This window comes from Haemaphysalis longicornis, unplaced genomic scaffold (assembly GCF_048455015.1).
Source record: "Haemaphysalis longicornis isolate Haplotype H1 unplaced genomic scaffold, Haemaphysalis longicornis Haplotype H1 scaffold_8, whole genome shotgun sequence".
NCBI classification, from domain to species: domain Eukaryota; kingdom Metazoa; phylum Arthropoda; class Arachnida; order Ixodida; family Ixodidae; genus Haemaphysalis; species Haemaphysalis longicornis.
In genome coordinates, this window is record NW_027526445.1 from 81605295 (window position 1) to 81630779 (window position 25485).

Here is a 25485-nt window from a genome sequence, read left to right on the forward strand (position 1 = left end):
GTGACATTTAAATATATTTTTCCCGTTACCTCATTACTGCAGTGTAACTCCATTAGGAATTCATGTCGGAATGTTTAAGAAGGGTGTTGCACCAACTTAGAAGCCGCAGAATTTTCGCACAGTTTTATTGAACTGGTGAAGCCTGACAAGTTTCATCCCCCTTTACTCATTTCTGCGGGTAACGTATCTCTCCTCCACCGCAGTCCTGCTCGCACATCAGGAAGCAGTGGTTAAAAGTTTGCTCGTAAGGGGCAGGCTGGTTTAGTTCACTTTCTTAATGGCACTGACTGGCCGCCAATAGACAACCTCAGTGACGCTGGTACGCAAACTGATTTTTTTTCATTGATGTTATCCAGGACGGCTTCACCAGATTTGTACCTAAAGTAACAGAAAAGAAAGCAATTTTTCGTAATTGTTTTCCGCTGAAGTAAAAAGGGTCCTGGGAAGAAAAGATCGACCTACCAGACAGGTTAGGAAAACGGGGAACAAAAGCTAGTCTCATTCCCCGTTAGCTCCAGTCCAGTTACAGTTACTTCAGCGAAATTGAAGCTAATTCAACACGTTATGCTAAAGCTTCCTGGGGCCACGTACGCTCACAAGCATCTAGAAATCGGTAGGGAAACATTAAAATCGTCGATAATAAGGAAGACAGCTAATGTGACTTTTCTAATTACTTTGTTGAACCATTATATTCCGATTAACGCAACAGAAGTGCACTTTTCCCTAAGAACTCCCTCTGGGGATCCATAAATGCTCACAAATGTTGTGCTGAGCAAATCTTGTCTTGAAGGATCCAAAGCGCATGAAGGCGTCATTTTTGTGCGGCCCTGAAGGAATTCCCTAAGCAGCACCTAATGGTTTTGGTGATCTTCATCTACTTGTCTTGACAAGTATATTTCTAATTTCCCTCAAGACTAGCCCATTCTTTGCTCGGAGCAAGACTGCGCGAGTTGTTCCTGTTTTTAACTCAGGCTCAAAAGTGGACCCCACGAAATACAGGCCAGTCTCTATTTTATGCGCTGCTTCCAAGCTCTTTGAGACAGTATTGGATATGCTACTCCCGTTCAGTGGAGAGCACCTAAAAATTCATGAGCAGCATAGCTTTTATACTTAGTGATCGACTACCTCCAATGTTGTCAAGTTCATGATGCACGCCTCGGAAACGGCGGAGGGGAGAGAACAGACTTGATGTCGGTAATTTTGATTTAAGTAAGCCTTTCGATGTCTTCTGCCATGATATGTTATTTAACAATCTGTCTCAACTCGATATACACGCATACCTAACTTGCCTCTAAGGCAATTATTTATGTGAATGGTCATGTTTTGTGAGTTTAAAGGAACAGACCTCCCTTTGCCATGAGGCCACCAGTAGTGCCATCAGCACCCTGTACTCGGGTTACTTCTCTTTTCAATCTTTATAAACGATTTTTCGCCAGTGTTTAAGGATTGCAATTTTCTCTCATATGCTGACGACGTCAAATATATTTAAAGTAATTTCGAACGCTGCAAGCTATTCTGCTCTCAAGACAGTAATGTCGTCCTTTTCGCACAGGTATGCTGGCAACAAACTTATCAATACGTATAAAACTAAGATAAGGACATACAAAATGAAAAACTGATATCTTGTACCCTATGACAGTAATGGTGAAGTGCTACCTCGTACGTTAGAGGTTTACGATCTTGTTGTCAATTTGGAGAGCAAGCTGAGCTTCTAGTCGTCTATCTAGTTAATTCCTCGTAAGGCTCTTAGATCCCTTGGCGTTGTGTGCTGAATATCGAAGTGGTTCAAAGATACGAATTCTCGTCTCAAGCTGTGCTGTACTATTTGTCGCCCGCAGCTTAAGTATGCTTGTATTATTTGGAATAGCATGCGTGACACAAAGTGTATGCTGACTGAGAGGGTCCAAAAAGCCTATATCTGCATTTAACTATTGCTTCGCCGGTAATAATAACTTAGGATTGTCTTCTGCATTGACGTTATCAGGAACTATCTCCAGGCGGAGTAAGGTGGATCTTCTTTATCTATTCCAAATTATTCATGGCTAGTGCCTTGTTAAGTACTGCTACAACATATCCTGTTCTATGTGCCGCAGAAGTGGACACGGCAACATGTTGCTCTTCATAATCCGAAATGTCAGCGTGGCTTGTGCCCTCCGTACCGAATGACTGTTTGTACAGCCATTACTCTGAACACTTGGATATAAAAATATTTGTCCCGCTGTCTTTCGCAAGCATCTCCGTGAGCTTTTCATGCCATACCTTTCCGCTGTTTCATTTTTGTCTTCTTGATCTACAACTGACTCATATGCGGTCATTTCGTCTTGAAGCACGAGCAACACACGCCGTTTTCTGCCTTTCGTTTTTCTTGTTGCTTTTTTATCTTCTCGTATGTTTCCATGTAACCCTCTTTTTTATGCTGTTTATCTCAAGTGAAAGCCATCTTAGATCAGTATGTTTTTTTTCTGATTACTTTATTCAATCTGCATAATTCTTTTGAGAGTATGTGTGCATGCCAGAAACCACTCCGGTGTATTGCCCTTGTGCTATAGGCACTAAATTTCAATATAAGTACAAGGTGATCAAAGTTAGGTCGGCAGGTTTTAGAAAAATGAGGCGCTTAGATTTACGTGAAGATCACCTAAACTGTGAAGTTATGCGCCCTTGGGTACACAGAACGAGGTGGTAATTAGTGATGTCACTTGCCTAATAAACTAAAATTAAATGAAAAACTATTTAGTGGCTGCAGTAAGGACATCTGTTTGTATCCAAAAGTTACACGACATCGTGTTTCTAAGTCATTTCATCTCGCAAAATTCTTTTATCGCATCAGTACTTCGAGATATCGAAGTGCGAAGTTTAATTGCCGTTCGCATGATTCCGCATGGAAGACAGTGAGGTCCGGCGCAACGCTCCTCACTTCAGCGACGTGCGCGCTATTTACTGTGTTTAGTTCGACAGTGGGGTGGAGGCTTAGGCAAAAGAGATAACTGGCACCCCTACAGTGTTGGCTGACGTTATGGCAATGTGCAGTACTGGGAACCGCTATCGAAACACAGAACAAAGAGGAGGAGATTTGCGACGGCCTTACTGTTTAGGATGCGTAATCATTCGAACGGCAATGAAACTTCACAGTTCGACATTTCGGAGTACGAATGCTCTAGAACAATTCTTACAAATGAAACTGTAAAGAAACACGACTGCGTGTAACTTTTGAACACAGACATGCCTGCTTACTGCCGTTAATAAAAAAGATAATTATTCAATTTTAGGTTATTAAACCACCGATATCAATAATTACCCTATACTTTTTGTCCCCCCTAGGCGCGTCACCTCACTGTAGAAGTTGTGTTCATATAAAGAAAAGCTCCTAAATAAAAAAAGCATCTGGACTTATTTTGATCAGCCTGTATAAAGGTATGTTTATGTACGTGTGTGCGTGTGAAAGCGTGTGATTTTCGTTCAGTGTAACCAATGGTATTTTACTTTGTAAGTGTGGGAGACGTGCACGTCTTGCGCAGACTGTTTTCTTTTATTTTTGTTTTTCTCGTGCGCCAGCACAAATATCCTGCGGCTGTTACTGGGCACACTAATAAACGTTGATTGATTGATTGATTGATTGATTGATTGATTGGTTGATTGATTGATTGATTGATTGATTGATTGATTGATTGATTGATTGATTGATTGATTGATTGATTGATAAACTGTACCGGCCTGAAGAGGACGAGCCAAAAGAGAAATCTTTATAGTTATGGGTTCTCTTACAAACTTGTACATTACATGGAAGAGTGCAGTCAATAAGTTAAAGAAAGAGTAAATTAAAGATTAAATTAAAGAAAACCCAAACAAAGGCACGCAATAATCTTTTCCGACAACAAGAATTTCACCAAAATGACCAAGCCGGACCTAGCTGTTTGCAAACTATTTGCAGTTGTGTGTGTGACATTTTTCTGAAAAGCATTCTTGACTTGTTTGGTTCTTTGAGTAGACAACTAGGTTCTTGGTCGCCTTTAGTTACGTCGCGTCAGATGGAATGTTCCTACACGGGGGCCAGCACGTGCGTCCTAACGGCGTCGTCATAGTCCTTGCGGACTTGGTACTTGAAGGTGCCGCAGTTGTAGATTTGGAAGTGTATATAATCTGTAATGGGCACAATATAGTAAACCTGATTTATTATCCCGAAGATAGCTGTGGCCTACGGTTTGAAGCCCCAAGGGTTTTCCAACGACTGTGTTCGCGACAGTGAGTGTGTTTCAAAGTGTGGTGCATATATTCGTGCTGGATGCGGCGAATGGAAATGATAAACGTGGTGTCGACCAAAGACCTTTGGTGTTTATCCTTTCAAGCCACGCTGCCCCTACGCGCACTGGGCCCCGCGCGTTGTGATCACCGTGAAGTGAGCGCGCGTCGGACACAGATAGTCACTTAAGCACTGATATATAATGTTCCCTGTGCTTGTGTGTGTAGTGCGCATCAAACCCTGAACCTGCGTATAACCATCCAAATATAGAGTCATTCAACCTCTTCTCTTTCAAAAGTGCTGGCACTCCTTATTTTGGTAATTGACATAGACGCACAGATTTCTTTCTTCCTACTCCTAACACTTCTAAAAAATTTAAGTGCCTAGTGAAAGTACAGCCTCTCGGAAAGATATAGAAGCTAAGCAAAGAAGGCGTTAAGAAAGTGTGATTTTTTTTGTTTTCAATAATATTACGTATAAGATAAATGATCCGGGTGCCACCTCAGCGGCGCCAAAGGTGCCGGAAAGCCTATTTACAAAAACAGATTTTCGCACGCGTCTTCCGTCACATTCCAAAAAGCAAAAGATTTTCAAAATTCTTACTGCAATATGCTTTGTTCGAGCCTTCTTTTCAATCAATGAGAATTTACCGATTACGGCATCTGCGTGAACTCTTTTAGTCATAAATTCCTAATAATTGTGATGATGTTTTTGTGAACCAAAAAAATACAAACCCCTTTTAGTACAACGTTTAAAAAAAGTACAGAACTACCGATATTCCGGATAAGTTTCCACCGAATAAATTTCAAGATCTATTTTCTGAAAGTGAAAACACGAATCTTAGAAGTTGGCGACGTAACTTCTGTTTTTTGTGCATTCTGTTGAATGAAGAGCTATTTACAAGCGTTTCGAATGAACATTTTAGCGCGCATTGCCTTAAGGGTACAGGGGTTTTGCGGCGGCTGCGATGCGCGTAACCGAGCGAGCGAATGAGGCACCCCAGGCACAAGAAAACGGAGTTGCAGCGTCTGGTGAGGGGAGGGCAGAACGCGCGAACGTGGCGTCATCTCCCAGCGTGCCTCTGCGTCTCAGAATGTTGAATGCATACTCATCCCACTTTCGCAATGCTTCACCGCAGAGGCGCACCTTCCTCCTCACAATTTCGCCGTGCTTCTGCTACGTTTGTGGCCGGTCGATCAGCGTGAGATTTGCGCGTAAAAATCAAAAGCAGCTCACAACAACATCCTGTGCGGCAGCGAAGGGCTCGAGATAACGTCAGAGGGGATCGCGCAATCCCTTGTTGACACGCAGCAGATAAGCGCAGTGATCGAAAAGACTGCCTTTTGTGCTGCGCAGAATTTTTGTTTTAGCGATTATAGTAATCGCTATGTATTTTTTTTTCTTAAACCTTGCGTGTAATAAAATGTATAGCAACACTGTATTTCAAAGGCGTTGGGATCTCGTGAATATGAACGTAATCAATTAAAACTACTGCACTTCATCAAGCAAGTTTAATGGGCAGAAGGTAAAGTTGGGAAATGGACGTAGGAGCCAGTTCAATGTCGACCTACCGAATGAACGCTAAGAAGCGGAATAGCGAATTTCTACTTGATGAGCCGAAGTGGTGTGGTACTTACATCCGTCATGTCTATTTTTCTCGTGACATTCAACCCTGGAGCTTTTGGAACCTCCGCGCAATCACTTGTTTTCAGAATAAAGAAGTTCACCACCCTGAAAATAGCAATGAAAAAGAAGCGGATGGTCTAAATTTTATTACTCTAAAATTTTAATTATCGCCACAGTTAACCCGACTTTGTGTGACACAATTCTAATTATTATGATTTTCAAATAATTAAAAAAAATATGTAAAAACATAAAACTTGTAAGTTGGGATGTAACACCGTTACCATAAAGATCCCATTCTTGGCGTAGAATAATGAAAGCAGAGCGCAATAATGACCCGTCGCCCAGAAATACCACGACGTTTTAATTTTGCCAGAAGTGTCATACCATGCATTACAGGAGGGGTGTGAGGCACCCTGAAGTGACCACTTCTAAATCAACCCAGTGCAACACACGTCACTTTTATATATTTTCGACATATGTGAAGAAAAGATGCGGAATAACAGTGCCGCGGCCGACCTCAAAGAAGAACAATATTTATATCATTTACAATGCACGCGAGCCTGTCGAAGCTACCCAAATTACACAAATCACACAAAATTGACTTAAGATCGCTTTTAAACAGTGTTGAATTAAAAAAAATGAACTGCAAGCTTTGAAAGGTATTTTATACCTAGTAGGGAACTTTGAACGAGGTTCACTCCTAATAGCATACATCAGTCGGTGGCACAATCGGAGCCGCATTGCTGCTTGGAAAATAAAGCTTACACCAAACGCAGCAAGGAAACAACGCGCCTGCTTCGAAGATGTGCGCTGGATTATTAAGTGATAATTATTATATTCTTCAACAGTTACCAAAAAGAAAGAAATGGAAAACGACAAAGGGAATTGAATTAAACCCAAACAAATTCAAACAATCATACTCAACCCGTACAGATACGTCCTATTACTATAAAGCGTATACCCCTATGGTACAGTGAAGCCATTACTACTCAGAACAATAAGTGTATAGTGCAATAAAATTCCGGTGAGAGCGTACAGTTCCCGTGTCTAGTATTCTTTGGTGATCTTTTATTTTGGTATTCCTTGCGACTAACCAATTATTATTTTTGGTTTGCCAAAATTGTTTGGTAAGATTTCCTTACTCTTCACTCGACGATTCCCCGAGTAGGGTCCTTTGTGTAGTTTCCTCCCGTAGTGTTTGTCTTTTTGATTACATGCACTCAAGCTGCTGCAGTGCTCACTCTAACCCTGTTGTGCGGCGGCACTACCTTTTTAGCTACCTTGTTGCTGTATTAACTTTTACAATCTCGGGCTCCATCGGTTGTTTTGTTATTTTTTTCCGCTGTTGTACTAGTTTTCTCATTTTTTATGTGCTAGTTACCACTTGCCGTCTAACAGCTGCTGGGTTCAATATTGACTTGGTCTTCCCTAAAGCTACTTACCCCTTCTTGACATTTGTCATGTTTTTGTAATGGGTGTTCCATGTATTTTTTGCCGTTCAGTTTTTTTGTCTAATCAGTATATGTAGGTAGTCATGGGTTTTCCTTTCCACCATTTCTGCATTATTTTGTTATTGTGTTGTCGCGTTTTTTTTTTTCAGATAAAATAGGTATTTGAAACTAGACGTTCTCGCGCCGCCTCCAACCTAGGTAATGGCTGTGATCGCGCCTTTAGCGAATATAAATTATGATAATGACGATGATAAATAACTACTCCGAATTTTTATCTACACCTTTCTAAGATGATTGATACGGGAATCGAAAGAGGAATAGCCGGTTTGCCTGACGCTACAAACACCACAAAAGTATGTGTGCATTTTGTTTTGTAAAAAAAAATAGTTTCAGCATAGGCGGAAAGCTTTCCGCAAAGCGGGCATCCTAGGTCATTATTTCCGCCGACCGCTGCCTGGGCCAAGACAGCTGATTTAATTCAACCGTCCTGCGTTTAATACAGTTTCTGTCCAGGGATCTCACCACCTCAAAGTACCGCAAAGGGCAAAAACGATCCGATACTGCGAAACGATTGTAAAGTTTTAATGCCCTTTCTGAAAGGAAAGCTTAGCGCACTTGGTTCCGTATGGGTTGGCGCATCAAAGCCGGTCAAGTATTGCACTAGGCCTTCGTATCTGCCGCACACGTTGTTGTCAATACCCTGGAATATCTCACAATGTATGTATATTACATAGGTAATCAAACCGAAATTCCTGTTTTGGTTTTGCGCCATTGAAGGGAGTACGATAGTGGTGCCGCGGTGAATAAGCGTGATAGGATGATATATCTGTGTTGCTGGCTTTCTTACCTGCATACAAATGACGTCGGCCGCGTAGCCCCTTTTCAGATGAGAAAAAATACTGCAAAAGTCAGTGTATTCATATTTCGGCGCAGGTTTAGGTTCACAGTTGGGGAAAAGTATTCCGGTGCCGTCCACAACGGCAGGTTTCCCATCGCAGGATTAGCTTGGGCGTGTACAACCGATAAAAACCGGTATTTATTGTTAGTGTTTGGAGTTTTTAAAATTTTCAGCGTAAACTCGGCTGTTGTACCTAAGGAAATCAAAATGTATTAAGAATTATAACGTGCGCCAAATTCCGGCTATTGTCGTTTTCTCCAACCGATGCCACCGCTCCTATGCGCGCTCTAGTCTGGCAATTATTTATCTCACTGTGTGTTACCTCTGTCTTCCAGTTGTGTTTGTCATAACAATAAAGCAATCGCAATTCTTATTTTTAATGTCGACGCGACAATTTCATTGTGAACCTCAATTCTTCTCCTTTGATGTTAAGGCAACTAGACACCATTAAAGCACCTTCTTGAGAGATTGTAGGAAGTGACTCTAACGCCTTCGCTCCAATGTTTTCGAGAAATGGGGTGCCAAATTGTAAACCCCTGCTGTATTTGTGTTCCGCGGCAATATAAGGCAGTTTCATGAGTTAGTGAATCCGCGTGTTTAATAGTTGGTGTTTGTAATACTAATGAATTTTTCGGTTTAAAAGTGTTTAGCCTTTGATGAAAAGCCTTCTCAGCAGAAAATACACCAAAGTGTAATTTTATACACGAACTAAGTCGTTACACCCTCTATTATAATCCACTAATCCACTCTCTAACATATCGAATTTCGAAGGGATGTGACTATTACTGTCAATGGTTTGAAATGCTTTATATTGTATTCCCTTCCTAACCCCATCAGCGTTCTGAGAACTTCCGGGTTTGTAGGACTTCCTAGTCTGGTGCCGTACTCCTCCCCACCAGCATGATCATCGCGCAAAGTGAAAGGAGCGGTAGGGTTTGCCAGGAGTATGAAAATACATTAAACGTTTGTCAGGAGGACGGGGACCAGAAAGAGAACTTGAAGAATTATTTCAAAGCAAGGCTGCAGAGGGTGGCGACCTGGATGGAACGCGCATATTTGGAACAGTATGAAAGAATCGAACAGTGGTTGGAGAAGGGGAACGGGAATGATGGAAGAGGCAATTCCATTCTCTGAACATCTGCCAAATAACACATTCAAAACGACAGCAGAAGACTTGCACCAATCGGAATCGTCACTTGAAGTTCATAGATATCACCGACACTATATAGGTAAGTGAAAAGCTTTCTGCAGCAGAAAACGTGCACCAATCAGAATCGTCACCAGACGGGCACAGGTATCACCACAACTACACAGGGAAGGGAAGAGCTTTCTGTAAAACTTCCTTGCCGCAAAACAGCGGTTTATAGCAGCCAAACATAACTTAAACCTGATGAATGCTAGAGCCTTTCGTTCGTAAAATGGCAGGCATTTTGTTCTGGTAGTAATATTCCTGCGAATGTAAGTTTTAACACGGGCCTCCAACCACCTGTAACCACTAACGGTTAAGTACTGCCTTTTCTTGTAATGTTTGCGGGAAAATGCTAATAAAATAGACATCCTTGATTGCAATAAAAGTTACTTGCAAAAAACTTCTTCATCACAAAACTAATGCAAAACTAGATCTTTTATTTGATTTGCATATATTTACAGAATCCCGAGCACAATTGTTTCGAGCATGAAGACTGCAGATTGGTAGTGTGGCTGCTTCACGCCTCACACACGCATCGCGCATTCTCCTTTGAAAACTACACCACCATATCCCGCAGCGGCAGCGGAAAATTTGTCACTCATGAGAATATTTATTGGAGTCAAAAGGCAGTTTATGTGCCTTTTACGGTCGTCCGCAAAATTTTGCAGGATGTGGGTTGCATGGTGGAGCGGTGCAAAACTGCATTGCTGCGCCAACTCTGGCCGCAGACTGCCGAATAGAGTCTCCCGAAACGTGCATGCCAGGCGCGCATTGCGCGTGATAATCCTTCCTGTGTTATCAGCCATCTGTGGTCACTCGGTTCCCCGTGACATGCTTTCAATATCCGCTAGAGCCCCTGTGGTAACACGTGAGCATCGCCGCGGGTTTGCCTTACTGGTGCAGCACAATTCGAAGATCGCACCGGTCTTTTAGGCGGGGATCCATGTTGCCAGAATATATATGGCATCTCCCAAACGATGGGCTGGTCGAACATTGAAGTTACAGAGCTTTTATAAGCACTGTTCTTGGGGTAACTGCGTTCGTGGAGGTGTGCAGATAAAAGTGGCGTCGAGAAACTTCAATATTGCGGCAAAAGCAACTTTCTGGTGAATGCTATGTTGCTAAAAATTCTAATGTATATATGTTGGGAAAACTTCATATTAAAATTGGCCGTTAGGACGACAATTTGAAAGGAATTACGGCCTCATCACGACCACCCACTTCTACCAGCCTCCGAGTAATCGAAGGAAAACTGGGAACTCTTACATGAATAGCAGATATACCAGTTGGTACGCAAGGCTTTTCCTGGAGTAACGAGAATGTGAACCAGTTGTAAATGGAGCAACACACACTTGAGCTTAGTTGAAAATAAATATATAAAATCAATGCTCCTCCTAAATAAAATCAATGCTCCTCCTAGTACACCTAGGTGGAGCCAAAGGACTGCACAAAGAAAAAAATTCGTTTTTTTACCTAGCCATTGAGCATATTTCTTCGATAATTCGCTTTCTTAAACACTAACGGACTATACTTTTATCCGACCTGACAAATGTGTGTCTTTCGGTTTCCCTAGAATATAGTTCGATTTATTACAGCAGACGGGAATGTCAGGACATTTGCGGCTACACCCTGACCTGCGGAAATAAAAATTCAAGGAAACCCTTGCGTAGTGTGATAGTCTCTTTACGGTAAGTGAGAGCTGCGTAACTTTAAAATATTTATAGTAAAAGTTTGAATGATCTCTAACTTTTTGTTGTAAACGTGATATATTTTTTTGCTTATTAAGAATATTGTGATCTCTCCGTTCGCTTTTTCTAACCCTACTCTCTTCGTAGGCCGTTACGTATTGACAGAAGATGGGGCTCCGTAACGTCTACATCTTCAGTTTGAACCAACGGGTTTCTGTGGATAAATGTGATAAACTGTTTTTGCGCACTTGGGACAAACCGAGGGTTGCAGCCTTTTTATGTAGCCAAACACCCTGCTCAGAGTGCCACGTATTACAGCCGATGGGGTTCGCTAACTTCTACATCTTGATTGTGTACTAACGGATTATGACAAGTAGTTCCTACTTGACGTGACAACAGAGTTGTCCTGCCGGCCGCTTTTACTATGCCTTTTTTGCAAGGCATCTACGTAAGAGTTTCAGCCGCAGAGCATTCACTAGAAAGTTGGCTTTGCCGCAAAAGGGCATTTTCTCGACGCGACTGTTCCTCCACCCCCCGCCCCACACAGAGTTCTCGCCAGAAGGTAGCTTGTGCGATCTCTATAATTTTGATACTCGACCAACATTTGACTTGATAGATACCATATATTTTGACAACGTTGATCCCCGGTGTGAGCTACGCAATGGGTTCCACCAGTAAGGCAGACCTTCGTAGATAGCATACATTTTGACAACGTTGGTGGCCGCGTAAAAGGCTTGAAAAAGCTACGCGATGGTTTGCACCAGCAAGGCAGACCTTGGTAGAAAGTATACATTTTGACAGCACTGTTTCCCACGAAAAATGCTGGGGCGAGCTATGCAATGTGCTGCACGAGTAAGGCAGACCCTCGGCGATGGTCACGCGCTGCCAAGCTGCTGTCGCGGCTATTGAAAGCATGTCACAGATAAGCCAGTTACCAAAGGTTCCTGATAAGAAAGGCAGGACAAACAAGCGACAAGCGCACTGACTGAGCAAGTTTCGTGAGCCTTGCTCCAGCCGTCTGCGGCGGATAACGGCGCAGCAATACAGTTTTGTGCGACTCCACCACACACTCCATATCCCGCAATATTTTTCTGCCGAATGTACTAGTTTTTTTGTTCTTCGCAAAATATCGGAATATTTTGCTTTAAAGCGGTCTCTCAAACAGTTATAAGTTGGGATAAGGTTAGAGGTTGTTTTGAAATTCTGGTTTATTACTGATAAAACTTTTTTTATGAGATGTCGACTGGAAAAGAGGACGTGATGAACACTTACTCATTTAGCCGCTTGATGTCGAAGAGATGGTGGGTTGTACGGTCAAAAACGGGTATTGTCAATGCAATCCGCCAATTCTGAGGGTAATCCAAAAATTTTCTGCTGATTTCCTGCAGTCAATGTAACAGACGAAATACCACTGTATTTAAAAATATGACAGCTCTGTTCTTTATATAGCTTTCTTAAATGTGTCATAAGAACAGGGAGTTTTGGGCGCGGTTCTTGTTCATCAGCAACAGTGTGAAAGTTGCAAATATTTTAAAGATAACTTTCTCTATTGTTGCGTATTGGTGCTCGCAGCGAATTTTCGAGTGCTATTCAACATTTGAAACAAACCGGTGCCAAACAGAAATGACACACAACGTTTGAAGCAATGAATGTGGTGAGTGCATTCTGGAAATTCTGGGTAATTGATCACTTTAAGACTAACAGTGACCTAATTTAGAAATCAGGGTGGTGTAATCATTTTTTGACGCAATGGATATACAGGCACCACACGAAGGAAAAACTGTTTACAATGAATACAGCACCTACGCGACCGCAGTATTGTGAGAAAAGAAAACAAAGAACGATTGCAGAGCGCTTCCGAAAACCGTCTGTCTAGATGTAGTTCCAGAGTGATTCAGTGCAGCAGGAATAAAAATCAAGAACGCAAAATATTCGCCAACGAGCGGAAACCATTCCTTAAGAGCGGTCTACAGCCGGCCCAGAGCTGTCATCTGCAAACATTGCCTTGCTAAGAACAGCGAGTTCAGACTCCTAGAGGCTTTGTTGTAATCAGTCAGTGTGGACAACATCTGCCAGGAATGCTTCGTGAAATGCTCAGTAAAAGCTTAATAGTACGCTTAAGGACTAACCTAAAGAAATTCAAATACATGCTACGGCCATCTCAGCGGAGGCTCATGGGCATCTTGGGCGAAGAAATTTTTGGCGATGTGCCTGTACGTAGCTGTATGGTACCGCCGATGTTTTGGGTCCAAGTCCCATGACTGATGTATATCCTGTAATTAGTATCCCCGGAGAGCATTTATAAAGCATTCTCTTGTACTGCACAATAGGCTACCTCTCACTTAAATTAACGGGGTAGCTCTTATTCGCATCCACAGAGACGACCCATGTGTCCGAAATGCAGTGCCCTACAAAACACCCCTAAGAAAATATTTGTTTAGACCTAGCCATGAAAGACAGGTGATAGGAGCGACACTAAAGAATAAAAAAGCGCTCCTTGAAGTACGCACAGCAATCAGGTGGAAGTACACATCGTAGCTGAAATTCCGTGAAACAAGTTTACATATGCGGAGTATTTAAAAATCAGGGCTTAGAACAGTGGATCATATGGTTAGAGAATGGTAACCAATACAGAGGAAGTGATGTAGGTGACTCAAATTAGGCAGGTGCATGACGGAATTTAGAAAATTGGTGCACGCGACCAATTCGGTAATCGCTGCACCACGAGCGGTAAGAAGTTGATTTGGTCAAGCTTTTGCCATGTCGTTGGCAAGAGTAATGTTTTAACCATTAGGATGGTTAAAACAATATAATTCGCTCGAAAGTTACCTAATATAAACAATTGGTTTACAACCAATTATATGCTTTTTTAGCACCATACGTTTAGTTTTGGTATTGACTTACTTAACTAGGCTCGGTACGCCTAACATCAAAAGTTTAAATGGATGCTTTCTTCTCTTGCAATATCCGGGAGTTCTTCCCTCTCAAAAAACTATTTTCACGGGGACTCAAGATTAACTTTCTTACCCTGATAAAAGGAAGGATGAGCTTCGCTTGGTCCCAAGTCCTTGAAGAGTCGTTTATTATTGTTGATCCTGAAAAGAAATCAAATACTACGCCATCGAACTCGTACGTTCTCAGCCACTGAGCCAGGCTCGCTGCGGTGTCCCTCCAGAGGTGAATTTCAGGAGAATATTTCCAGTACTTCTCGGAGGGATCTTTCGGGCCACCAATGGCGAGAAATATCTTGAGCTTGGGGTTTCGGTGCTTCAGCTGTTTCATTTGGGAAAACACTCCTTCAAAGCCGAACAGAAAAGAACGGAGGGGGAGAAACGATATTAGTAACCTTATATAAGATTTGCGTTACTTTTATTTGGCGCATCAGAGCAATATATTTTCGAATAGAGATAACTCCTATTACCGATAGAATTGAAACCAGTATTGAATTTGAGCTTCAACAATACCGCAAAGTTCCGGCTCTCCTCTGTAAGAGCAATTTCAAACAACTGCCATACCGCACGCTAAAGTACCAATCTGCGGAATTTTTAACAGTAGTAATACACGAGACCAGAAATAACACACTGCTGTTTGGTGTATTGTTGGTTGGCGCTGGTATATATACCGTAAATATTAACCAACAAGCCAATGTTCGAGCTCTACTGCAATTTCGCCTTCTCTATATGTAGGATGTAGCAACTATTGTCAGTTCACAAGAACTTGGTGCCAGATGAAAGGAAGAAGAATGCCGCTACAGCGTTTTTTTATTTTTCAGTGCGTTTATTCAGCGCATTATTAAACGGTCGGCGGATTGTGTCAGGCAACCTTCTGTTCTTTTTCACGAAGGAGAGATTTCACATCTGGGAATAGGTTGAAATGTAATAACTATAACCTGTACTGACGGTGTCAGCAGCTAGGGTGTTTCTTTCTCTCTCTTTTCTTTTCGCACATGCTCTGTGATGTGAGGATCCAAACATGTGAGGATGTGAGGATATATATATATATATATATATATATATATATATATATATATATATATTTTTTTTTTTTTTTTTTTTTGAAAAAAGTTGGTTGAAAGTCAGCACTTGTTCGGCCCTACCCCTATCGTATTTTTATCCAGTTTCGCACAGTTATCGGTCATGAAACACCGTATTGAGAAAAATTGAAACGGCGTTGAGAAAAATTAATCCGCAAAATCCATCTGAAGTGCTATCATTGTGATTCGCCCTGATAACCATTAACAAATGTGCTTGGTAAGAATTGGGATAAATAGCCGCAGTGCGTCCAAGGTAAGTGCTCTTGAGTTCCGAATTATAGCTACATTAAACTTTTCATGTAATCACCTTTCATCATTAGCTCATCCCCCCACGTATATATGCCTTGTGGCAAAATAAACGTTCATAAAAAAAACTGCCACGATTCACAAATTAGTGGCGGGAGCATTAGGGCTGCAATACAAAAACAAAATCTCAACCGTTGTGTAAGCAAATAAACTCCGGCTATTTCTTCTTTTTTTCTTGATTCGCGTTCGCACAGAGGCCCAGGACCCAGCTCATGCGGTCTCCGCCGCGTAAAGATAATACGCTGGGTGTTCAGAGAACAAGGTTACGGTATGTGCCCCCGGGCTACTTTTTATTTTTCTCTCTTAGTAGGCCACTTGCCCCTCAGCGGAAGAATTCTAATCCCAAAACTTCTCGAGCGCGCTAATCTCCTGACGTGTGTTTAAAAGCCCACTCGGCAAGTACATTCAGATGCGCGCTCGCACACCGGCCCAGGACCCAGCTCATGTAGACTTCGCCGCGTGAAGATATTACGCTGCGTGTTCAGAGAACAAGATTATTTATTGTGCCCCGGGACACTTTTTTATTTTTCTCCCTCTTAGTAGGCAACTTGCCCCTCAGCGAAGGAATTCTAATCCCGAAACTTCTCAAGCGCGCTAATCCCCTGACGTGTGTATATATGCCAACTCAGCAGGTACGTGCGCCTTCGCGTTCGCACAGAGGCTCAGGACCCAGCCCAAACAGTCTCCGCCGCATGAAGATAATACGCTGAGTGTTAAAAGAACTAGGTACGGTATGTGCGCCCGGGCTACTTTTCATTTTTCTCTCTCTTAGTAGGCCACTTGCCTCTCAGCAAAGGAATTCTAATCCGAAAACTTTTCGAGCGCGCTAATCCCGTGACGTGTTTAAAAGCCAACTCAGCAGGCACGTAGCATTTGTGTTCGCACAGACTCCCGGGACCCAGCTCAGTCTCCGCCGGTGGAAGAAAATAAGCTGTGTGGTTGTTACGATATGTGCCCCCGGCAACTTTTGATTTTCCGCCTTGCGTGTAGAAAGACCGTGATTCGAATCCCGGTGCCGGACAATCCCCCCCCCCCAAAAAAAAAAACCCTTGCAATTGTGGAATTGCAGTTGGGGCTTGGGGTGCGGCCTGACCCCGGCGACCATTGCCGGTAACGCCCTCCCTCACAAGGGCAGGATTGGCCACCCTGGTGTAGTAACGGCCACAACCTCCCTTGAATACGCCAATTACCCACGGCCTCCAGTCTCCACTGGCTGCGAAACAACTGACCACGGCGGTGGTCAGACCTGTGACGCAGCATGGGGTGCTAAGAATCCCTGGACCCGGACAGGCCGCCTTTGGAACATGAACCTGGCAACGTTTAAAACGAGAACATTATCCAGTGAAGCGAGTCTAGAGGCGTTTGAGGAATTAAAGGGCATCCAATGGGATGTCATAGGGCTTAGTGAGGTTAGGAGAACAGGTGAAGCCTTTACGTTGCTTAAAAATGGACACGTTCTATGTTACCGTGGTCTAGAAGGCAGAAGAGAACTGGGCGTAGGATTTCTAGTCAATAAAAGCATACCTGGCAACATATCGAATACTATAGCATTAACGAAAGGGCACCAGGTCTTGCAATTATGCTCAATAAGAAGTACAAGCTCAAGCTGGTACAGGGCTATTCCCCCACATCCAGCCATGACGACCAGGTAGTGGAACGCTTCTATGAAGATGTGGAATCGGCAATGGCTAAAGTAAAAAAATACAGTATACCGTAGTTATGGGAGATTTCAATGCTAAAGTAGGCAAGCATCAGGCTGGAGTCGAGGCAGTTGGAAACTACTGTATTAGGTGTAAAAATAGCAGGGGGATCTCCTAGTTGAGTTGGCAGAACAGAATAACCTACGCATAATGAATACCTTCTTCTGTAAACTGGAGAGCCGGAGGTGGACGTGGAGGAGCCCGATTGGGGACCATAGAAATGAAATAGACTTCATATTATGCGATAACCCTGGCGTTGTGAAGGATGTGGAAGTGCTCGGAAGGGTAAGGTGTAGTCACACCGTATGGTAAGATCTCGAATTAAGCTAGATTTGAGCAGGGACCGTAACAAGCTAGTACAAAGAAGCCGAATAATGAGCTAACAGTAAGGCATAAAGTAGAAGAATTCAGGATCGCGCTGCATAACTGATACTCAGCTCTTACCGAGGAAGCCGAGCTTACGACACAGGAAGACAGCGACAACATTACACGCATTATCACGGAGTGTGCAGGAGAAGTCCGGGGCACGATGGCTAGACAGGATACTGGTAAACGTTCCCAGGAGACGAAATATCTAGTTAGGAAATCGCAAACCATGACAATCTCCCCCCCAGCCGACAGAATAGAACCTATGGAGCTTTTTAAGTTAATCAATCAGTCTAAGACAGCTTGCATACAGAGGTATAATATGGAGATGGTCGAATACGCTGTAAAGAACGGAGGTAGCCTGAAAGCAATAAAGAGCCGTCTTGGCATGGGGAAAATAAGCTGTATGCACTTAAAGACAGGCAAGGCAATGCCATCACAAATAGGGATAACATAGTCCCAGTGGCCGAGGAGTTCTATAGGGATCTGTACAGTAGCCAGGACATCCAGGATAATGCCGAAAGAAAGAATAGTTCAGAGGAGATAGACATCCCACCAGTAACAACCGAAGTAGTAAGGAAGGCTTTAAAAGAAATGAAAGGGGGCAAAGCACCTAGGTGAGGATCAGATAACAGCAGACCTCTTGAAGGATGGAGGAGAAATTGTACTTGAAAAACTGGCAAACCTGCATACGCAATGCCTAATTACCGCAAGCGTAGCGGAATCTTGGAAGAACGCGAACATCATCCTAATCCATAATAAGGTGATATGAAGGATCTGAAAAATTACAGGCCGATAAGCAGACTGTCAGTCGTCTACGAGGTTCTTACCAAGGTAATCGCTAACCGAATTTCTGCAACCTTAGATTTCAGTCAACCTAAAAAACAAGAAGGACTCAGTAAAGGTTATTCAACAACAGACCATATTCACACGATCATACAGGTGATAGAGAAGTGCGCTGAGTATTCTAAACCCCTATATATATCCTTCATAGATTATGAGAAAGCATTCGACTCGGTCGAAACCATAGAACTTATTCAGGCATTACGGAACCAGCGAGTAGATGAGCATTATGTGAAAATACTAGAGAATATCTGCAATGGGTCCACAGCTACCATCATCCTCCACAAGGAGAGCCCTAAAATACCTATAAGGAAGGGCGTCAGACAAGGAGACACGATGTCTCCAATGTTATTCACAGCAATGTTTACAAGAACTATTCAGAACGTTGGATTGGGAACACGTGGGAGTAAGGGTTAATGGAGAATACCTGAGTAACCTTAGATTTGCTGATGACGTTGCCTTGCTAAGTAACCCGATGGACGAATTCCAAAGCCTGCTTTCCGCACTAGATGAACGGAGTAGAACCGTGGGCCGGAAAATAATATGCAGAAAACTAAAGTAATGATCAATAACCTCGGGACAGCACAACAGTTTGGTATAGGGGGCGAAGTAGTGGAAGTGGTAAAAGAATATATCTACTTAGGTCAAGTTGTGACCCCGAATCCCAACCATGAGGCAGAGATAATTAGAAGTATCAGAATGGGGTGGAGTGCATGCGGCAGACATTCTCAGATAATGAATAGCAGCTGACCAATGTCCCTGAAGAAGAAAGTGTTTAACAGCTGCGTCTTACCGGTACTCACCTACGGGACAGAAACTTGGAGGCTCACTAAGAGGGTTCAACTTAAATTGAGAACGACTCAGAGGGCAATGGAGCGGAAAATGATAGGTGCAACATTAAGGGACAGGAAGAGAGTGGAGTGGGTCAGGGAACAAACGCGTGTTAAGGACATACTGGTGGAAATTAAGAAGAAGAAATGGACGTGGGAAGGGCATGTAATACGCAGGCAAGATAACCATTGGTCATTAAGGGTAACAAAGTGGATCCCTAGAGAAGGCAAGCGTAGCAGGGGGCGGCAGAAAGTTAGATGGGCGGATGAGATCAAGAAGTTAGCATGAACAATTGGCCACAGTTGGCACAGGACCGGGGTAATTGGAGAATAATGGGAGAGGCCTTTGCCCTGCAGTGGGCGTAGATAGGCCGGTGATGATTATGATGATGATGATGATGATTTCTTGTTGAACCTAGAAGTCACCTTTGCTTTTATTTCTCGACAACATTAATAAACTAAAAGTTGCCACGCTGTTTTGAGCTGACACATGCCGAACGAGGCTGCTTTGTAATTATCAATACAGACGTCTTTCCCATAAAGCCACACGAAGGGAAGCTTGGCGTTTCACGGCTAAAAATAAATATACTATTACTATAATAACTACCCGTGGCACTAACGCTTACAAATATTTAAAAAGCACCCACTTCAAGCGCTTCCCTAATGCGTATCTCATTTTGACTCCTGCCTCTGTGAAGCAGCCTTATACTGGCCTAATGATATTTGCGCAATTAAATCTGCTTGCATATATTTGGCACCCAATATCTAAAACCAGCCAACTTCAAAAAAAAAAACATAGTTTTTGTGATGTCTTTTCAAATTGCATAATTAGGGATGGCGAGATAAAGTTTTACAAATAAAGAATTTGAATTTTGCATCAGCACATGTAACAATATTGGCAAGTTTGAACTTTTGGTTGGTATGTGGAAACGTTTTTCTACCCCGATAATAGAAATACTATGGGGAAAATAGATTTTTTTGTCACGAAAGAGTGCCTGGGCTGGCGATGTGCTGCGTTTCCCGCCGAGCGGTTCATCTCTTTTTGTTTTTCTCGCCTTAATGCTAAAGAGACTCACCAGAAATAAAAATAGCTGTATTTTTTCCTAATACGTTTTGTACTTACGGTGCGGTGGAAGAAGCCATATCCAATTGTAGAAAGGTGAACTCCCCTTAGCTCTTGCATCAGGGTCTGAAAAGATTATTATAGCGGTTGCAAAAAACGTCTGTAAAAACCACACACGATTCTTGGATGTTTTCGTCAACACAACTTATAGCTGTTTGGCTGGTCTTGTGACTATTACAAAACTCTTGGCCCATACGAGGTCCACAAATTATGTCAGGCCGAGTCACAGCTTTGACCCCAGCAAAACACAGTTTGGCCACATGGAACTGCGCGATTTGAATGTCGCTACGCGTGCGTCAACAAATTATATAATGCTGAAAATGTATGCATCATCTTCAGCGCTTGAATGAAAAGATCATCATCATCAGTTTCGTATTTAAGTGAGCGGCTCTAAGTAGAGCTGCTTCGCCTTCCTCATATCATATTATTATAAATACTTCACCGCCGTATCACTTGGACGTTGCTGCTTTTGGTCTCTGACATGAATAAATTTGTGCCGAAAAGCCCGGGAAGAAGGCCCCCTCACTGTCAGGATAATCAGAGCATTCGTGTATGAGAAGGAGGACTCCTCGGTGCCGGGGACGGACCGTTGTAATGAACGGCGCCACAGTCGTGCTAACGAAACACAACCGACATTGTGGGCAGACGAGACAACAATGCATCCTAACCTCTAACGCTGTCCCGATCGCTCATTGCCCAGTTTTGTAAACGATTAGGCGCACGCTATAGGTCATCTGTCTGCGAAAGAAGCAAAACCCGAACAGAATACTTGTGTGTCTATGACCCGCCTCCAAGAACTGTACATGAAAAGGAAAAAAATGCGGTCAATCGCATCAAAACTGCGCCGACACGCGAAGACAAGTATGCATTTTACGATCCGACTGTACTGCCGATTGAAAGAAAAAAAAAAACGTGCAACCATCGAACTGTACCAAATCATTGACATATGCATTCAACGACAAAGTTTCAATTGGTTTTGACATCGACAGAGCAAAGCTACTACCTATCTCATTTTATAACCTATTTTAATAAAGGCCTTTTAGTAGAAATGTCACCTCTGTCAGATTTCCTACCGCAACGACAACGTGAGAATATCTCACCTTCGTTGGCTTCAAATAAACTCCCAGCTCAAGATGCCTTATATTCGTGTGAATTTAAATTTTCTCCTATCTGACCCAGAGAAACGTACGCTGCTCATCAACTCACATGATGTACACTTGCCTAAATTTTTATCAATATCACGGGACCGTCGGCCGTTCTGCTGATCCGCGCCGTGTGATGGAGCGACCCAGCAAAATGGGCGAAAGTGCGCGCATGTTCCCTAAGCGCTTGTCTTGGCGATCGCTCTCTGCTAGGATGTTTCCTGACCAGTATGTGCAACTCTCCTTTTACGGGCGAAGCCACTTAGGTATTGGGGCTGTTTTGTCCCCCCATCATCGTCGCCGGTGTGACCGTCGTTTTATGTAGTCACGGAACAAAACACCGGTAAATTCGTTTGCGCCTCGCGCTAGGTTGTTACGAATTCTAAAACACCGTGAAACTCGCTCACGTCTCGCACCCGAGAGCTTCGTAGCTTGTTTAAAAAGAAAAAAAACACGTGCACACGTGTTCGCGCGTCGCACTAGAAAGCTTCGTTCTTAAAGACGCTCAACATCTACAGCAAAGCTGTATACCTGTACCCCCCAATAATTTCACGTCCGTTAGCAAAAACGCCAACGGGCGAAGAATACAATTATACACTACGTGCTTCGCTACTCCACAGGTTTCAAGTTAGTTCAGATGGCCCAAGACTTTTTCTTCGCTTATCGCACTGCCTGACGAACTGCTGCTGACGGTGGAAGGAGGGCATGTGGAATCTGCAGCATCTTAAGCATTCCACGAGAAAATCTCTAAATGGGTGTTTCGAGCAATTGACGAAGTATTACCGCAACGGGTATTTTATAAAAAGCAGTGTTATAAACGAACAAAGCGATTGGGGCTGCACTCAGCTCGTTGAAGAGCCTAGCAGACGACGGCAAGCACATCCAGTTCTTGTTGCGCATGTTGGAGCTCGCCTCATGTTTGAAGTGGCTGCATCATACGGTGCTGACAAACTTAGCAGTCGACGCTCCAGTGATATTGACAAAAATTTGGGTGGGTGTACGTCGGACCCTTTGCAGAGCGGATGTCTCGAGCATGTGACTATAAATTTTTGTTGTTGAAGGGACAATTTAAGACGCACATCAAATCAACCTACAGGTAAGTTATGCCCAATCCCGGGAAAAGTGATAAGACGTTTATTGAAGACAGGGATGAAAGATTGGAGCTGTTGGTACCCTACAGCACGCTCTAGTGCAAAGATTACGATGCAGTGCCAGTAAGAATAACAAGATAACGAGAATAGAATTACGACCGGGCGGACTCTAAAAACAGGACAGGGGAATTAAGACACTGTTTTGAGGCCGCTGAGAGAAAACCTGAGAAACTTGAGTCAGCGTACCAGAATAGCAGCTATGTGCTTCGTATGTTAGCCTGGCTACTTTGTCTGTGCCAATATTCTGGGAGCATGTTGAAAGACGGCACCTGTGGCAGTTTACCCCGCTGGCTACCTCACCGTTAAGGAAGTAACGAACTTAACGTAGTTACTGGACCCGGACTTACCACGGTTTCTTTGCCGCACTGGAAGATTTTGAGAATTATTCATAATCATCAACACATCACTAATTACATCATCATCATTGGTGCCCGTATTCGTTAGCAGCTCTAGCTCGAGGGGCCTTGTCTTCTTTATTTCGCCATATTTTGCAAAGTACAGCACCACATCACTCGGATGTGGCTGCCCTTTGGTTCGAGGTAATGCAAAGAACGTAGGAAAATTACCGAGCTTCAGCTCTTGGCTTGTTAACTTGATGCGGCCAGTTTTATGGTCGATGGTAACATGCGAGTAAATGACGGCGTCACATAGCTCGGCGGGAATGTCACTGACTTTGAAGTTGTAAGGTGCCGGTCTCCATTCAGACAACCTATCCCAGAAACAAAACGTGTAGTACGTTGGCGTCTTCTCATCCTTGACAGTTCCTGCATTAAATGAAACCAACGTGCAGTAAATGCATTAAAAATTTTCAGGTATACTCAAGGTTTTAGAAGAAAAAAACGAGAAGGTTTCATTCCGGCAAATTATCCGTAAGACGAACATTGCTGCTCTAAAGCATTGTCATTTACACCACAGAGGAATGTCTCACTGCATAATATTCAAAACTTTGCTAGTACAAGCAGCCGTTGTGGGCATCATAGAATTTATTGTATGTCCGGAATCAGGTTATGAAACATTAAGTCAAGCCGCACCGCGTGATGTGAAAACTAATATAATGGCAGCTTTGAGCTGTTACCCTTCACTCGGTTGAAATTCGCCGTATGCGCAATGAATTTATAAGCAGCCAAAAAACGTCAGGCTTCTCGAAGTGTGCTTCCCAACACATGCGTTAGAAAAGCTGTTGTAGAGATCAATACAAAGTGTAAATTGTTGATTTGAAATACTGCTCTTACTGTGTTCTTCAAATTGTATTGTATTGTATTGTGCCACATCGTATCATATTGAATTCGAAAAATTGTTCCGAAAATAAACATCTGCAATGATGGTAAGATAGCTGAGATACTCCTTGGAATACCATCATTGCCACTAAATACGAGCGTAGACTGGCAGGAGGACGACAAATATTTTATTTTTCTGACGGCTATTACAGGAAAAAAACGATATTTGAGATACTGCTCACGTTGTCTCCCAAAAAAATGTATTGTATTGTATCATATTGTATTCGAAAAATTGTACCCAACTAAACGTTTGCAATGATTGCAAGATAGCTGAGAGACTTTTAGTAATAGCATCCGTGCTTCGAAATATGCACGTAGAAAGGCAGTAGGACGCTTAATATTTTACTATTCAGACAGCCATGACAGCGAAAAACAAGCCATTCTACCCCACCTTTAAGTCATATGAAAAGAGCACACGACCCAATCATCGTGAACGACGTTCAATAGAGTCCATACTAAAGTCATTGTTACTTACATAGGTGGCTACACCCTGTACGTTACTTTAGGACTGAATAACAGTGTAATAAAAAGGAAACAATTTTGCCATTATGGTACATAGGAGTTTGAAAAGGACGTTTCGACTGGCTGAAACTTCATAATAGCAGAGTTTCTAAAGATTTAATATTTTAGTTCTGCATAATAGGCTAGCTGTATATGTTTTCTCGTAGTAGGATGTGTAGCCTAAAATAGATTGTTGTGCAGCCTAACTAAATTCTTAGAAAAAAAAACAATCAATTTGTTTTTAATTGAAAGCATTTCACGGGGGTGCCACAATATATCTATTTATAGTGTTCCTACTTTCAACGTTGAGCTAGGCCTTGTTATCATATCTTGAATTTCATTTCATAATTTTTGTACTTTCAGAAATTCGGCATGCGGTCCAGAAGTTCTCATACGTAAAATTACGAAAATGTTCTATGTGTAAGCATTTTTGGAGGTTCTCCAGATCGACAAAGCGTTTGTTTTGACGTGAACAATCATCCGACTTTTAAGCACGGCTTCTGAAATCGAAATCTTCCAACCATTGTACGTGGCTGCCATCTAAACAAAAGCACCACCGTACTCAAAATAAAACGAAGCAAGCAATAAAGAACACTGTGCAAAACTATAGTGAAAAAAAGTCATTGACTCAATGTTAACCAATTTGCTGAAGCAGGCAGCCTTTGTTAGTTATAGAAAGTTGGAAAGAGAGGCAGTTTAAAACTACATTTAACATTGAAACACATTTGTTGTCTGTACAACCCGACAATCACAATTTACTCGGCCGAATCAAGTGTATATTCACGGTGTTTCGAGGTTACACACAAGGCGGCAATGTCATTTCTTTTCTGCTGCTGAGATAAGGAATTGGCGCGTAAAAAAAAAAGAAAAAAAACTTCATGACATTACATAATGTACGTCATAATTGGCAGAATTGCGAAGAATGTACTCAAAGATATTTAACCGCCATCATGGAGCACGTGCTTCTTATTTCCAATTTCACTACGAGTCGCGGGGTGGGAAATACAAGTTCTGTTTACAAGGACCCTCAATAACTGCCATCCACTCTTTTTTGGCGTCTTGAGGAATGGCGCTGAAGAGGCCGTTCGTTCTTTTTTTCTGTGCGTATGAATAATGCCCTA

At 42.7% G+C, this 25485-nt stretch overlaps 1 protein-coding gene across 1 annotated transcript in view; it reads right to left on the reverse strand.

Moving 5' to 3' along the window:
* The window catches only part of LOC144148693 (uncharacterized), a 36445-nt gene that overhangs the window by 8520 nt on the left and 2440 nt on the right, over positions 1 to 25485 (reverse strand). The window contains exons 3-7 of the mRNA XM_077680212.1: positions 23153 to 23350; positions 20294 to 20359; positions 14120 to 14388; positions 12365 to 12474; positions 5878 to 5971 (exon numbers count right to left, since the gene is read on the reverse strand). Coding sequence (XP_077536338.1) covers positions 5878 to 5971; positions 12365 to 12474; positions 14120 to 14388; positions 20294 to 20359; positions 23153 to 23350 — 737 coding nt within the window. The remainder of the gene's footprint in view (positions 1 to 5877; positions 5972 to 12364; positions 12475 to 14119; positions 14389 to 20293; positions 20360 to 23152; positions 23351 to 25485) is intronic.